The 16,723-nt window shown below is 42.8% G+C and overlaps 1 protein-coding gene across 1 annotated transcript in view; it reads left to right on the top strand.

Moving 5' to 3' along the window:
- The window catches only part of SPHKAP (SPHK1 interactor, AKAP domain containing), a 1,600,508-nt gene that overhangs the window by 1,549,738 nt on the left and 34,047 nt on the right, over positions 1 to 16,723 (top strand). Inside the window, exon 10 of the mRNA XM_069617984.1 lies at positions 3,804 to 3,856. Coding sequence (XP_069474085.1) covers positions 3,804 to 3,856 — 53 coding nt within the window. The remainder of the gene's footprint in view (positions 1 to 3,803; positions 3,857 to 16,723) is intronic.

Genomic DNA, 16,723 nt, shown 5'->3' with positions numbered 1-16,723 from the left:
GAGAACTTGAGTTTGAAGTCAAAAGCATTCTGGACTCCAAGATCTCCAAATCTAAACTATTTTACCTAATTGACTGGAAAGGCTACGGCCCCCAAGAGAGATCCTGGGAACCTGCTGAATATGTCCACGCTCCTCGCCTAATCAAAAGATTTCACCGAACATTTCCTGACAAGCCAAAACCCCCGGAGAAACCCGGTTTGGGAGGGGCCTTGAGGGGAGGTACTGTCATGATCTCTGCTTCCAAAAGGTCAGGGTTTTCCCAACTCCCTTGGAAGCAGATCCATAACCCAGGTTCCGAGGGCCAACCAGTCCCAATTGGGACCTTTTGGACCCAGTCCTGGCGCCAGTGGCACCAGGCTCATAAATATGCCCAGTCCCAGCGCTGGAAGCGCCGGGCTCATGATGCTTGGGTGGACTTACCTGCAGCAGACCATGCTGCTTACTTGCCTGCCAGCTGAGCCTCTGATCCTCTTCTGTTTGGAACTACTTTTCCTGTTGGGTGGGGCAGGAGCCACTCCCTAGATTCAGAACACTGGAACTCTTCTGGAAAGCAGGAACTCTTTTCTTACCTAGGCGTGGCTGTGGAAGGAGACACCTAAGCACTACAGGAGGCTATTTAAACCACAACCGGTGGATGAATCTTGCTTTGTGTTATTCTGCATCCTCTGCAGCAGAACGCTCATCGTGTCTTCTGCATCGGATCCTGGGCCTAAGGAAAAAGGCTTACCATCCTGAATCCAGTCTTCAGCAACACCTATAAAGACAAGAAAGAACAGGTTAGCATTCCGGCATCTGAAAGACAAAGGCTTACCTACTCTTCGTGCGCTCCCGAGGTCTTCACACTGCATTCCGGCATCTGAAAGACAAAAGCTTACCGACTCTTCGCACGCTCCGGAGTCCTTCGGCGCTGCATCCTGCATCTGAAAGACAAAACAAGGTGCGTTTAAAGACATTGGGGAACTTTGATACTCACGTGCCGTTACTCCTTTCCACATCAACCCCAGTGGGTATTCCGGCACCCTGCAGCCGCTCCGAACTCGTACCTGCAAAATAAAAGACAGTTAGAGCGCATCGTGAACAGGCAACAAGCGCTTACTTACGTGCTTCCAAGCGCTTCTATTCATCATACGGACTCCATCTTCAACTCACTTCAGCCCGTCATCCGCCATCGCCGGAACCTGCAAAACAAGAGACATCATTGCTAAAGACTTTAAAGACAATAGAATTACTCGAAACTTACCGTTCGTGCAGTAAACGACGGACAGCAGTCCTCTGAAGTCAAGAGGCCTGCGCTACCAATCCAGTGAAGAAACTGGTTACAGCACCCTGCCCCGAGGCAGATGGAGAGCTCGGCATTCACTTACCTAAGACATCTTACTCTTGAAGTCAGGCATACAGTGCACAGAGGTCCAGCCCAAAGAGCCAACCGGGTGCTACACATCACCTTTGAAGATACGGTAGTCGCCCAGTCAAGACCGGCGCCTCTGCGAGAATCAGGTGAGCGTTACAATAAGTGAGTACGGATTGGATGTTTCCACTACGAACTATATCATAGCTGGGCTAAAAAAGGAAGGCCTCTTTTCCAGTGTGTCGCAGTAAGAAAACAAATGAATTACAAAGTGAATCTCAGAAAGGCAAGGCTGGTTGAGCCATGAAGCCAAGCCAAGAAGCCAAGGTCTTATCAGGCTGGAGTGAGCAGACATTGGACACAAATCGTGTGAAAGAACAAAACTCCTGTTCAGAAGGCATGAACAAAACAAGGAAGACATCAGAGTTCTATTAGAAGATAGTCTTTTTAATACACGAGAGGATCGATTTTGTGGTATTCAGTCACATTGAAGGATGAATCTGGACGAACATGATGGTCACATCTATGTATGAGCGTGCCTTCACTCCCCTGAATTCTCCAGAACAAAGAACACCCCCAAGGACAAATTCAAAGGCATAATTGACAGCAGACCATTGAGGTGATGATAGATGCATATGCTAATTGGTGGGAAGCTATGGTTAAGACAAACTCACCAGCATCTGGAAGCTCGGTCTGCGTGCTGCTAGCTGAATAAAGTCTGCATCCCCATCCATCTCAATGGCATTGCTACTCATTTTAAAGAACTGGAGCTGACCCAGTTCACCTCTTTTGATTTGCTATTGTTACCCTAAGTGGGCAGGTATGCCCTGGTGTGGGTCCAATGTCTGCTGGGCCTTGAGACCCAAGCTACTCCTCATTGAGGAGTCTCAATGAGGCGAAACATGTTTGGGGATGCTTGTGGTCTCATGAAGAAGGGATGTAACCTAGCAGTTTGGGCTGGACTGCTCGTTTGGGGCTCGGCCCAAGCCTGATTTGAATATGGTCTTTCCCCTACCTGTAATGGCTTGGCAGATGATGAACAATGGTCTGCATGGTTGCCCAGAGCAATGCCAGAGATTAATATGAATTCTACACCTTCCCCATCACATCGTTTGTTTTGCTATTGTGCCCATACATGTCCATGCATGCTACCCCAATATATGACAGTATTACCATGTAAGGCTGACCAGCCACAAAACATGCCATGGCACAGAAAGAACGTACATACAGACTGTCTATAGCACAATTGGCTAGATTATCATGCAATCACACTTATGTTCACTTTTACCCTTGATGCAAAGTACAAAAATGCCATGGCATATTAGGAAAGTATATGCAGACTAACAGTAGTAACACCAGTGTGCATATACATTATTAAAGTGGCAATGCCTGTTTTACTTGGCATCAAGACTAAAGCAAACATAAGTGTTATTACCTGGCAAGACTGGTCTACATTCAATGTAGGCCACACTGGCCACTTAATAACACATATGTTTTTGTTTTACCCTTTGAACACAACACTGTGCATCATGGGTAAAGCAAATGATAAGTGGAGTTTTATCACAGACTAGATTGGCCTACATCCAATGTAGGTCAATCCAGCCATGTGATATTTCACTCACCACGTTTGCTTTAACCTTGATGCACAGTACAGTACATTAATACAACTACTTCATGCACGCATTCCTAAAAACAAACCCACTAACATACATATGCATACATTACATTAGAAAACACACTTACCAGCATGCATCCACCATACAGGAGGAGGCCTCTAATGTCAGTCAGCATGTATATGTTGCAGGTCTCCACAATGTGGACACACTTATTAACAGGAAAGGCGTCATCTCCTGTCAGGCAGCATATCAACGCTGCTAGCACATTATAATGAGAGCGGGAGGTGCCAGTCTTCCACTGCTCTGGCCGGCTCGACATTTTTCTGCATTATGTTAGATAGGGCTCTGGAAACAAAAACGTAAAGCATAGCGGGGGACATGCCTGTGCTAAGAGCGAGGCAGCACAGCTTCCTGTGAAAATAAAGCACACACAGACAGACTGTGCTGCCTTCCACTGACTGCTCCATCCTCCCTCCCCCCACCAATAGTGGTGGGCCTCAACTGAAAAGTTGTAGATTGTAACTATGCAAAAACGTTAAACAGTTCATGCTTTTATAATTCATTGAAGGAATCTATATGGACTGCATTTTTATAATAACGTTATAACTAGTATATTAACTACTGGTTCTGTAGTTTATAGTAGTTAATCACATTCAGTGCCTCCTCAATGCTGAGTGCAGCCTAACCCATCATTTGCCTATTGTGTTGGGGAATGACCACACATGTCTTTCTTTTACTACCATAACATTCTTGTCATGTGTTATGGTTGTCTTAGAACGCAATTCTATATTCAGGACTTGATATCCAATAATGTTTTGCTGTTTTTGTTTCTTTTTAAGTGCTTTATCAGAAGATAAGACATATTTTAAGGATCAACAAGAAAATCCTGATGGTAAGTCTAGATAACAGCTATGTCAGTACAAGAGTACAGTGAAATTGAATGGAAGGGAATGGATGCCAACAGATTAGAACATTGTTGGTCTATGTACCAAGTTATTGTACTTTGTTAATGGATGTTAAACTCAGCCTTCTCTGGAAAGGACCGTGTTCCGAAATGCACAGTATTTAAATTATGACATTGTTAAAAACGTATTTGCAAACTCCTCATTGTGACAATGCTCCCCAAAACAAGCTGGTTGGTGTTTTAATTAATCAGCAGCAGAGGTTTGTGCGCAGCCTTCTGAAGGATCCTTCTTTGGTGGTGATTCACAAAAAAGTCACCAAACTTAACTCTGTGTTACGCCTGACATCTTCCTTGGAAGAGAGGAGCAAGTCAGGGAGACACTGGCTCAGTAGACTAATGCATCCACTACAGAGTTCTGTTTGTGCCCAAATTACTGGTTCACATCCCAAGAGGATCACTTGAACCTTACATCAGATACAATGACTACCATTGAGCTGTGTGCCAATAAACAGTGTATTTCAACTAGATAAAGCCCTCCACAATGTGGCCATGTGTGCTCGCCAAAGGCTCCAGTCATCTTGACTACCAGAAGCTTCTTTGTGAGTCAGCCTGACTGCCTGACAAAGCCCAACACGTAACAGTTATAAACATGAATTCAAAGGATCATGTCTGTGGTTGCAAATACTGTGCCACAAGGTTGTGTGAATAGCAGAGGCATGTTTTTTTCAAATCCCACATCACCAATACCCAGCTTTCCTTGCTAGAACTGCCCTGCAGGTGTCTATAAACATTATTTATATTTGTTGAACATCACAATGAGGGCTTGGATGCACCCAACTGAACAATGTTATTCACTCACTTTTTCTATATCCCATTGAGATGTTCAATGCCGTTTGAATATCATTTGTTGTTGGCGCAGCACTGCCATTATGCCTACTGAAAAAGTCAGTTTGCCTTGGGACATTGCCTCATTTGTGTACTGCAAAAAAAAAAGAACGTAATGTGAGCTCAGGGGTTGAGAACCACATGATAGTGTTCAGGAAGTGTCATGGCAGTCACAGCACATACATGTAATCACTTGCCAAGAGCATAGAAAATTGCACCAGGATTTACCATATCATTTATTTATTTATATATATATATAGCGCCAAAGCCTGCAGGCATCAAGGCGCTCAAAAACACAAGGACGTCAAGAGAAACAAGGCAACAGAGAAAAGCTCATAAAATAACTGATCCATTGGCAATATATGGGATTTGCAGGAGAGTCAGAATAGGTAAGGGAGACTATTTGAACAAGAATGTTTTTAATCGTTTTCTAAAAATCAGATGATGCTCTTCCAGTTGTAACTCGACTGGAAGAGCATTCCATGCTTGTGGCATGAGAACAGGGAAAGAATGTCCGTAGCCTCGCGCTTTTTTGTTTTGGGAATATTTAAAAGACCACTCGAACTAGAACAGAGTGGTCTGGAAGGAACCTATAATTTCAAATGCACTCTGAGGTAAATTGGTGCCTCCCCTCCCCAGAGAGAGAGCCCTAGATCTTGCTCTTGCTGGTACTGCTAAACAATGAAGCTTCCATCTTGCACTCGAAAAATGCTCTGATTTAGGAAGGTCACAGATGATGCAGACAGCCTCGTTCTGTAATACCTGAAGTCTATCTAGACCACCCTTATTTGCTCCAATCATCAGGGCATTGCAATTATCAATGTGTGTCATTATAATGGCCATGACAAAAGTCTCTCAATTTTTTTAATGAGAGTAGGGGGTTGAGGTTTCCTAAAACTCTTAGATGGTAGTGCGAGTTAGCAATATGATATGATATGGCATTTATAACGCGCCTATACACAAGTGTTTCAAGGCGTGACGAGGCAAGGGGGGGGCAATGGGAGGACAAACAACGATCCTACTAGGCCAGGTGTCATTCAGATCGCGCAAGTGCAAGGGAAGGGGGGAAAAAGGAAAAGTGCGAAGGGGGAAGGGAGAGGGGAAGTGCAGTACATGGGAAGTGGAATAAATATGACACATAAATAGCCAGCTGGTGGCAAGTGCAAGGAAGTGCAGACGTAAGTGCTAGAAGGGGGGGACATAAGGGATACAGAAAAAGGTCCCCAAGTGCAGGGGTTGCCAGGGAGGCAGTGCAGGTGGATAATTGACGGGGCCTGGGCCAGAGATCAAAAGGGTGGCCAGGTAGCCAGTGCAATTTCGGTCAGGAATTCAGCAAGGGAGAGAAGTAGAGAAAGCAGAAGCAAAGAGGAAGGTTTTGAGGTGTTTCCCGAACCGGAGATGGTTCTCCTCAAGTTTCAGGGATGCAGGAAGGCTGTTCCAAAGAGAGGCCCCAGCTGAAGAGAGTAATCTGCCACCAACTCGTTGCTTGGAGAAGCGACTGACCCTGAGGGAGTTGGAGGCAGATGAGTGAAGAGCTCAAGAAGGGAGATATTTAGGTAGAGAGAGTTGAAGGTATTTCGGTCCCAGACCCCAGAAGGCCTTGTGTACAATGCAGAGGGTTTTGAACTTAATCCTCGCAGCCACTGGGAGCCAGTGCAGAGATTTCAATCCTGGAGAGATACGGTCCCTGGGCTTGAACAAAGGACAAGTCTTGCAGTCCTGTTCTGGATAAGTTGCAGAAGGCGGAGAGTAGAGGCAGGCAGATTTAGATAGAAGCTGTTACAGTAGTCCAGCGTGGAGAGGACAAGGGCTCTGGAGACAGTGAGCTTCTGGGGGAAGGAGAGGAAAGGAAGAATACCTCTAAGGAGGTGCAGCTGGTAGTGTGACTTCTGGGAGATGTCGGAGATGTGAGGGGAGAAGGAGAGTGCAGAGTCGAAGATGACCCCGAGGTTTTTAGCCTTGCAGGTGGGAGTGGAAGGAGGGCCAAGAGAGGCCGGCCAGAGAGCTGCAGGGAAGGAGGGAGTGGGTGTGCCGATGAGTAGAATCTCAGTCTTACTGGCATTAAGAGAGAGGTCGTTGGCGGCAACCCATTCCTGAATGGCAGACAGACAGTCAGAGATGAGGGAAGGAGAGGAGAAGGCTAAGGGTAGCCTGAAAATGATCTGGGTATCATCCGCATAGCACTGAAAGTTGGGACAGAGGGTGGCGATGCGGTGGGCAAGGAGTGCCAGCAATTATCCCATCCACCTGTTCTTCTGAGCTCCTAGATGCATCCAGATGGATACCTAGGGTCTTGACCTTGTTTGTCACTTCTATGTGATTGCCCTCAATATTAATGTGTCTATAGTCCAAGCTTAGTTTGGCTCTAGCTTGTGGCGATCCAAAAATCACCAATTCCATTTTGTTACTATTTAAACACATCTGGTTATTGGACATCCAGCTTTTTATAGTGTCATTGATATACTGAGTCTGGCAGAATCAGTGCTATATCAACCATTCAGCTCCATCAGGAGCTGAGTGTCATGCGCATAGTTGGTGAAATTAATTCCCAGGATACCTTCGAAGGCCTATTGCTCAAAAAAGAGCAAACCCAAATAATGGATTCCTAAGATTACCTGTGCTTGCAAGAATGCCCAATAATTATCTGCAGCCTTGACCCACTTCTCTCCGTGACCTCCAGAATGTGAGTCTGGGGGTCCAGAAGGGTGCTTTTGGTCCTGTGATTTGCTCCAAACCCTGATTGTTTCAGATGAAGGATAACTGCAGTTTCTAGATGTTGCTGAAGTTGTACAGTTGCTGCCTTCTCTACAATCCTCAGGAGGAATACTTTATTGGTAATGGGGCGCAAGTTGTTAAAATCCCCTGGATTTAGGCGTGGCTTTTTCATCAAAGGTGTCTATATCACATGCTTAATGGACTCAGGTACAGAGCCAGAAGTAAAGGATGAATTCACAAAGTGGACTAAGAAGGGATTGAATATCTATGGATTGTTCAAAATGAATTTAGATGGTATGATATCAGCTGGACAGGAAGTAGGGTGCATGTTCTTAAGAAGGCCCTTCATCTCAGCCTTAACTATATGTCTGAAAGAGAAGCCAGGATTCTCACTTAATTTAGGTGTTACTGTATCTATTGGAGACTTACTTCCCAGATTTGTGCACGTGCCATATTTATTTTTTCTGAGAAAGCTTTTTAAACCTTATTGCAATTCTCTGCGGGTGGAACTTTGATTTCCTGCTGTTTCTACCTGGTTATTGTAAAATTCCTTTTTCGCTTCATAGATTACATTTTTGTAGTTTGTTTACAATGATTTCCATACTGCCTTATTCTCATTTTTTTCTCCCAAATTTGTTCTGCCTGTCTCTTTTTCTGTTTCAGACTAGTGAGGGTGGAAATAAACCACAACTGGTGGCAGGTTTTGTCTCTCATTGTCTTTAGCTTAATGGAGCTACATTATCAAGAAGACTTTTTAACTGAAGGTTATAGAGTTCCACCAATACATCAGGAGTATCATGATCCGATGTGTTGTTCATAATGGAGTCTAGGCATTGCTTCAGCTCTTCAGTTCTTATCTTGTGCAGATTCCTACTGTTGATCCTTTTAGGAAGGTTATGCACTTTCTGGGGTTTATCAGGATAAGTGAAGGAACATTCCACAACAAAGTGGAATGTTTAGCGAGTGCCCTAATGTTATCTAAATTGGACTATTGCAATGCCCTCTATATAGGCAGCAACAAATACATTACGTCCAAAATTCAGACCCTTCAAAACAATGCCTTAAGAGCTGCCCTAAGCTTTCCCAAAAATGCCCATATATCTGACCCCAGGAGATCCGTCAATTGTCTCTCTACGAAAGACAAGATCCTCCTGAAAACTGCAACTTTGACACATAAATGTCTTAACCAATCAGCCCCACAATACCTCCCAGCTAGTTTCACTAGACAACTAGCCTCCTGCCCCCTAAGAAAAGTCAATTCTAACCTTCTATTAGTACCCAGATTTAAGCGTACTAAATCCGGTGGGAGTAGCTTCCCCGTTAAAGCAGCACAATACTGGAACTCCCTCCCCCTTGCCTTAAGGGAAGATCTCCCCTACCTACAATTTAGATCTAGTGTCATTCACTGGCTAAAGGAACATGACTTCTGACCGTACCTCACCTGCAACCTCTTAGCATTTATTGTATATATGTGACCTCACTGCTTTTGTTATATATATGTGTCTCACACTTATTCTTTGTATTTATTGTATATACCTATCCACCTTGCCTGCTATCCATGCATAGAGCATTGTAACCATAGCTGCACTTATTCCTGCCTACTATGTAACATAAGCTTAACAACCCTCTTTCTGCCTTCGCGCCCTTATACCCTTGGGTCTGGTGCGCAATATAAATAATAAAACAAACAAACAAACAAAGTGCTCTCACCATATACAGGTCTTAGTGTTTATAACCTCTAAAGGGATATTTCATGATGCCAGCCAGTTTAAGATGTTAAGTCCTGAGTGAGTAGGTTTGATGTTGTGAATGATGAAACCCTGGGCATTGAGGAGTCGTTAAAGGTTTAAGGCAATCTCCTATTTACTGTTTCTTAACCAGTAATTGAAATCTACTAGCAAAATGGTGGAACAGTTCGGTTTGTTAGTGGGGCCAAAAGATGGACTAGATTTTTGTTAAATCGCCATCATCACGCATAGTTTGTTCGCATAAGCCATAAAACCAATACACACACATACATGAATATAAATATATTATTACAAATAAATATCAATTGATCAATTTAATCTGCTCATAGGTTCTTCATCAATATGACAATCCATAGAAAATGTAAATTGGAGGACATCCGGGTGTCTGATATAATACTAAGATATCTTAGAAAAATAAAAACATAATGAAATCACCACTTTTCCAGAATCTATAATTACATTATGATACAAATTAGTTTCAGTATCAACTGGGCTACTATACGCAAGTCCCATAAAAAGCACATTGTGGTTACATAGGTAGGAACATAGGCATCATTTGAGTAACAAATGAAATGTCAGTTAAAGTATTATTTTTATGAACAGGGAATTTTCACACCTCAAATTATTTCTTTAAAGAGCTGAAACAAAGGTTTTCTGGTGATGGGATCTCTACCACCCGTGGCTCTGCCACTCCACTTACAGTAAAACAGGCCATTTGAGCTAAACCGAGCATGCCAAAGTGCCACCCTGCAGCCATCCCTGAAAGTTCTTCTCCATTGCAGAGCCGCTGTGCAATTGATTGCCGGCATGCATATTAGCTCAAAAGCCTGATTTATGCTCCAGTTAATTGTCTTAATTCCATACCCCCTGCTGACTACCATTGTGGCTCTGAATTGAAGTTGACCTTGGAAGGATGGGCACTGGGTGGTGCTGTGACAATGTGTGGTATGCTAGCTGAAATGGCCTAATATACTCTCACATTTCAGGTAGAAGGTTTTGTATGCATTTTACTCCAAGCATAGCATTGTTGGTATTTGAGATTCTGCTGATAGTAATACGCAATTGCAGTACTGTATAAGTGAGCATTCGGGTGAATGGATACAGTGTTGAAATGGTAATTTACAACTGCAGTTTCCATAATAAGGCCCAGATTATTCACCATATGTAACAATCATACATCATAAAATAAATATCGGCAAAAAAAGAAAAAATACTATTGAAAACATACATGTTGCAAGTTCCAAATAAAAACTAATAAAGCTGTATAGACTGAGAGAGGGGTCAGTACCTCTGAAAAATCACCCGCCCCTAGGTTATGCCCAAGGCGATAATGACCCCACACAATGACTTATAATGTTACTTTAATAGTGAGTAAATAGTCAAAATGTTGTTAGTGATTAAACACTGTTTTACTTTTATAGTATTTGAATATCAAGATTATGTTTTTATGGTAATTCTCTAATTGTAAACTTGGTTGAATAGGAATAGTTTTAAAATGAGCTTGCATTATGTGTCATGTAAAAGCGAAGGCTTTCTAGAGCGGAACATTAAAGCATGTTTTCAATTTTGTTACTGTGAGGCATTGAATTGGATGGTGGCTGTTACATCAACTTGTAGTATAAACAGTTCTGCCCAGAATGACAGAAACTAATGGCAGCTTTTTGTTTCCTGAAGTGTTGGCTCAGGATCTGTTGAGCAGATTTTGGGGTATCTAGTGCATGTATTTCTGTTACACCCTGATGAGCATTGTTGTGTGGGTAAGTGGTAAGGTGTATTTTTGCACTTATAGTTCTGATTAGTTTTCTCTGTTAAAATTGGTCATTCTATCTAAGATAATGGCAAGTAAAGCTTTCTGCTGATTTCTTGTCTGCTTTTTATGTCAAAATGCGTGAAATGCAGACAATCAATCAATCAATTGATAAATCAATCAATTGTTTAATCACTTGACTCACAAGTCTTTATAAACAATAACTAAAACCTTAAAAAATAAATAAATCAGATTGCCCTTTTCAGATACAATAATACCCCACAAACACAGAGAAAGCAGACTCCACCCCAAAAAAGCCCCACATAAGATAAAAAAACAGATTGTTTCCCTGAAAACAAAACAGTTACAAAATAAAATACCAGGAAGAGGAATACCAGCTCCCCATGCATTTCTGCTGTGTTGGCTAGTGGCCACCATCAGACACATGTGATCATCACATCCATGCCCTGCAGATGCAGGAGGCCCACCAGGGGCTTGTAGTGGAATGAGCCCACGTTAGAGCCTCTTTAAGATGCCCAGTACCAGCCTCAAGCAAAAGTGGCCTACAACTGCTCTGAGTAAGGTGGCTTCAATGTCCACAGAGGAAAAAGGAATGGCCCACTTATTCCTAAGCCATACCACACTCATGAGGCTCAAGCCTCACCCTTTTCCCGGTGGACATATGTAAGGGGAGAATTCCACGATGACATTTTACATACAAAGTATGGATTTCCAGAAGCAAATATCATCTAATTATTGTCCCTTGGAGAGCTTCTGCTCAAAATTCTAATTTAACCTGGAGTCAGACTAATCTGACTCATTTCCAGCGACAGTAACCGTCTTCTAGTATGACGTCTTCATTACTTTCTAATCCAGCAGCAAGAAAGAGACACAATCATTCCATAAATTAGTTAAGCCGAAAAGATTAAGCAATCTTCTGAGATGCCGAAACCAGGGGAGAGATGGAGCGCCACTGAGGGTGAGCGCTTCTTGCAGATGGATGTCATAGATTATATCCCTCTCAGAATCTCACATTCTAAGCCACATTAGTGCAGACCTCAATGCCACCTCCTTTCTACTCATATTCCAACCTAGTTCCTCATGCACCAAAATTGCAGAGGAATACTCGAGGATTCTTACAGCCTTTTTATAAAGATGTTCTCAGCTACTTCAAGGCAATCTGACTGTACATGTCCCAAAATTCCCTGGTTTGGAGAGTTCCTACTTTGCCCATAGACTTGTGACGCCTAACTGGTGCTGAAACAAACAGTATGCCCCGAAGCCGTTCCCTAAAGTGTGCAATATCCCCTTGTCGCCATTTCAGACTTAACTCCCTCTTCTCTAACTGGTTGTTTAAAGAGCCAGAGGAGGAACATGTATTCCCAGATGATCGTAGCACTGCACAACACCCATGATGATCACCCCATGACTAGCTTATGCCTGGGAGCATGCTTTGTCCTTGTGACCCTAATGCTGGTCTTGCAGCTATTTATTTCAGGTATCTTTTCTATGCAGTATTGTATGAAGGGGATCATAAATGTAATAAAACCATGTTCTGTTTGTGACAAGAGCACAGCATCACCAACAAACAGAAGGCTAGGGACTTGACAGCAGTTTTTGACTGCATTGAAAACAATCTGTTTGGCTTAGAGCAGGTCAACATTGACCTCATTGTGCTAATTAACCTTATTCCAATTGAAACTTTTTTCAATTGATTCATAAATTGTAATCTACAAAGTCACTGCTTGGTTAAAACGTTCTATCAAGTATACATCTTGCTTTTTGCCAACTCAAAGTGTAGAGACAATACATTGCATAGGTCTCAAGTTAACGTGGTAATCACACCAATTGTATTCGCTGTGTATAGGGTGGTGTGCACCTTTTAGAAACCACTGAAAGAGATGTCCATTCGTTTAAATGGTAGAAACAACTACCAATACTTAAGTTCCAATTTCATATGGAAAACCAAGACTTATTCACCAAAAAAATGATTCATCTTGGGGCTCTAACTCCAGCATATAAGATCTGCACCAACAGTATTTGAAAGGGTTTAAGCCTCCAGCATGTATTTAGTGTGTTCCTAAATATGTCATCCTTAGTGCAGCATCATCACATTCTTGTGTCCAAGATTGTCTTGATGTAGCAGCCATCAGTGACAATGGATCCATATTGTACACCTGTTGGTGCTCTACGGCTATTAAAACTTAAGAATTTTCAGACAATTTGGCAGCAGATTGTGGCACCCAGCAGATGGGCAAACATTGTTCTGATTAATCAGCACTTTGAGTCTAGAAGTGTGTAGATGCTGTAATAGAGGGACACAAATGCTGTAAAACAATTAGGAATTGACTTGTGTAGATACATATATCAAAAGTGCAAATAACACTAAGGCATGTCTATCTCCAGACCAAGAAAAATGTAGTCTTGCATCTATATTCAACCATCACTGAGCCATTTTTATACAAAGATGTCACCTTTTCTTTGAACATTCCTAGCTTACACTCAAAGCAGCATTTCTTAATATCCAGGGGTGTTGCTAGGTCTGGAAAAGGCCTGGGGCTAAGCTGATGTTGGAACTGTTGGGACTCGGGGCCAGCTAGCCTTTTGGTTGTAGATCCTGAGATTCTATCCGGGGCTACAACCAAAAGAACAGGGGCTATAGCCCCCTAACCACCCCTCTAGCAACGCCTCTGTTAATATCAGTGACCAGGTTTAAAGATCGTTTTATCCTGTGTGACAAAATGTGCCTTCTTGGCTCCCCCTTCTCCCAACTGAGTATAGTGTCCCTACCTACCACAGACTTCTGCAGACATCTGCTATTGTATATTTCCCCAAACACCTTCAACATACCATGATGGACCGCTAGGTTTTTTTTTTCATTGTTTATCTTTTTAATGTGCTTCTGATGAGTAGAAGCATAAAACTACAATAATCCCATTCAAGAGGAATGGGCAAAGTTTAAACGAACTTTGAAGCTACCAGTACTACTCTGTGAACCTCAGGGACATGTTATGTACTCATTGTATCTACAAGGGTGACACAGCATACTGATTATCAATCATTTTGCACTGCTAAGTAACTACATAAAGTTATTATCATTAGAGTGGGTTCCTATCGGCATGGACTGTTACTACAAATTCCTAAGCTTCTTCAAATTTTACAAAAACATACGCAGAGCTCTTCTCGAATTGACAACAAAACATACCGCAAACAATATGAGTACAACCTCCCAGAACATACAATGACATAGAATTTCCCAGAGGTGACTTTCCTCAAGAATGCCAGAGGTCCAGGGATATGAGCCCCAGCTGATCAGGCAGTAAAGTACCAGGAAGTACCTTTAAGCTGGAAAGGCTGGCTTACACAAGTGTGATTTCAGAGTTCTCTTTAATTCAATGTAGTTCTATTCCAAGGAACTTAGGCAGGTCGTTCCACAGTTTAGGAGTGGAGGTATCAACGATACTGACCCCAGCATTTGCCTTTTGCACTTGAAGTGACTCACTACGTGCTCGCCTTATAATCTGAGGTCTCTAGCTAGGAATGGGGAGTGATAAGGGCTCTGGAGTGCTTGGGACTCTTGTTGTGGAGGCATTGGTGATCCAGGAACAATACATTCATGCAGATTCTAGATACAAATGCAAGCCAGTGAGGCACCTTTAGTAGTATGGAGATGGGGGCTAGGAGCCCATGGGAAACTCCATGATCCGTATTGCAGCACAATTTTGAGTAAGTAGGCGTTGGTTGCTTTGGTGTTTAGTGCAGCACATGTACATGGAGTTGTGCGACTCGAAGTTGGATAGGAAAAGCACTTTAGTCATGTCTATTTTTGTGCTTGGTTTTAGGGACAGAAGCAAGGCGCCGTCTGAGCTGTTTTATTTGAAAGAAATCTGATTTCATTACTGCTCCCATCTGAGAGTTTAGGCTCATTCATGTCACCAGCCTTTCTGACTTTGGATTTGATGGACTGTTTCTCTGAAGAATGGCAGAGTGAGCATGGGAAGCTTTTTTGCAGTAGATTCTGGTCCATAATATCAGAATCTTTGATTGGAACATTTCAGATTGCAGCTGACTTGACTGTTCTGCCTCTTGATTGCTCCAAGTCTCTTTGTAGTGAGAGAGAGTAGATATTGTTTAACTGTGAATCATAATCATATTTCTGTATCATCAGTCTATATGTCATGGTGCAGCTGGTGGGCATTAAATAAATCCATAAGTCATTTCACATTTTAAAAATGTGACTAAATAGTCGGGATCCCAATGGAGCACTACACGACCATGGACAGGTGTGTGAGATTAGATAATGGACTCTGTTGTTCTAAATCTCACCAGCCAGCTAGAGACAGGTGTTGAAAGTATTGAAGCATGACAGAGGGGTACATTTTATTGATAGAAGCAGAGAGATATATAATAGGATGACCATTCTTAGTGAACCCCTGTCAGCTATTTCGAGGGGGTTTCCCCAGACCATTAGCAGGACATATTCCTTGCTTGGTTAAGGTATTCTGGAGAGACCTATATGTCTTCTGGCCCGGGTGCCCTATCTTTGGTCTCTGACCTACATTTCACATGGGCAGTGGTGGAGATCACATAGGCTATGATATTGGATACAGTTGCTCCCCCACCAGACCCCATAACTGCATCCCTAGGAGCCTGTGCACTTTCCGGTCATAGGATGCACATGCATGATCGATATTTTTGGTAGTATTTTGGTTGTTCAATATATTGTCCCTCTTAGGTGTTTACATCTTAATATGGGTGTAACTGTTGTGCGTGTATTCAGAGACATGCCTAACATGGAGTGTTTACATTCAGTCCAAATGGTTCAGCAGATTCTAAGTGATCCGACCGCGGCTGATTTTGCCGCGGCCGGAAAGTTTGCATGAGAAAGGTGCGAACTACCAAAAGTTTGTACCTTTCTCATGCAAACACACTTACATACTATGGGGGCTGCAGGGGTTTCCCCCTCAACCCCCGCTCACTATACCACACAGTATAGTGAGCGGGGTGTTGCGGGGGACACCCCCGCAGTCTTTTTTTTTTTTTTACTTACCTGCAGTGCTACCACCATAGGTCCGAACTTTTGGTGTTCGAACCTTTGGTGGTAGCATGTTTCGGTCTTATTGTAGGGTCAGACCTTTTTTTTTGTTGGTCCGATCGTACAAAACCGGTTCAGCACACCTGTGTTGCGTTTGTAATGGATTGATTATCCTGTCTCCAGGGCAACCTGTTAACATTCAACGTTCTGTCCATGCCTAAAAACATTGTGAGTTCTCAAAGCCTGCAATCTGTTATACATAACAATACCACTGTCAAAACAGGAAAAAATCTGTTTGTGATTGATGAATGTCTTTTAGCAATGGGTTGCAAGTGTTTTAAAATATAGAGTTGCTTTGCCCACCGGCCCTGGCCAAAGTCTATGGCTAGTGGTCTGGTAGTGTTTTAAAATGGACAATGGGCAAAGACCATGCCAGTGGTCTGGAAGCATTCTACAAATCTATGGAATAACAAAACCCTTGAAATTCAAGGAAAGAAATATAATTGCAGGGGCTTTAGGGTGAGCAATACATTGTAACAAATCCTTTGGAATTCAAGGACAGAACTTTAGTTGCACGGACATTATGGCGGGAACTTAATGCAACAAAACTCCTGAAATTCAGCTAAAGCCACCTTAACTTTGCGCCCCGTGTTGCGCCGCCTATGACCTCTATGAGGGCCCGGCTGATGCTTTTTGCTGAGGGGGTAAGAGTTTTCATGATTTGA

Source organism: Ambystoma mexicanum, chromosome 10, assembly GCF_040938575.1.
Source record: "Ambystoma mexicanum isolate Mex_15411 chromosome 10, UKY_AmexF1_1, whole genome shotgun sequence".
NCBI classification, from domain to species: domain Eukaryota; kingdom Metazoa; phylum Chordata; class Amphibia; order Caudata; family Ambystomatidae; genus Ambystoma; species Ambystoma mexicanum.
The sequence above is the reverse complement of the archived record's forward strand: the minus strand, read 5'-3'. Positions and strand labels throughout refer to the sequence as shown.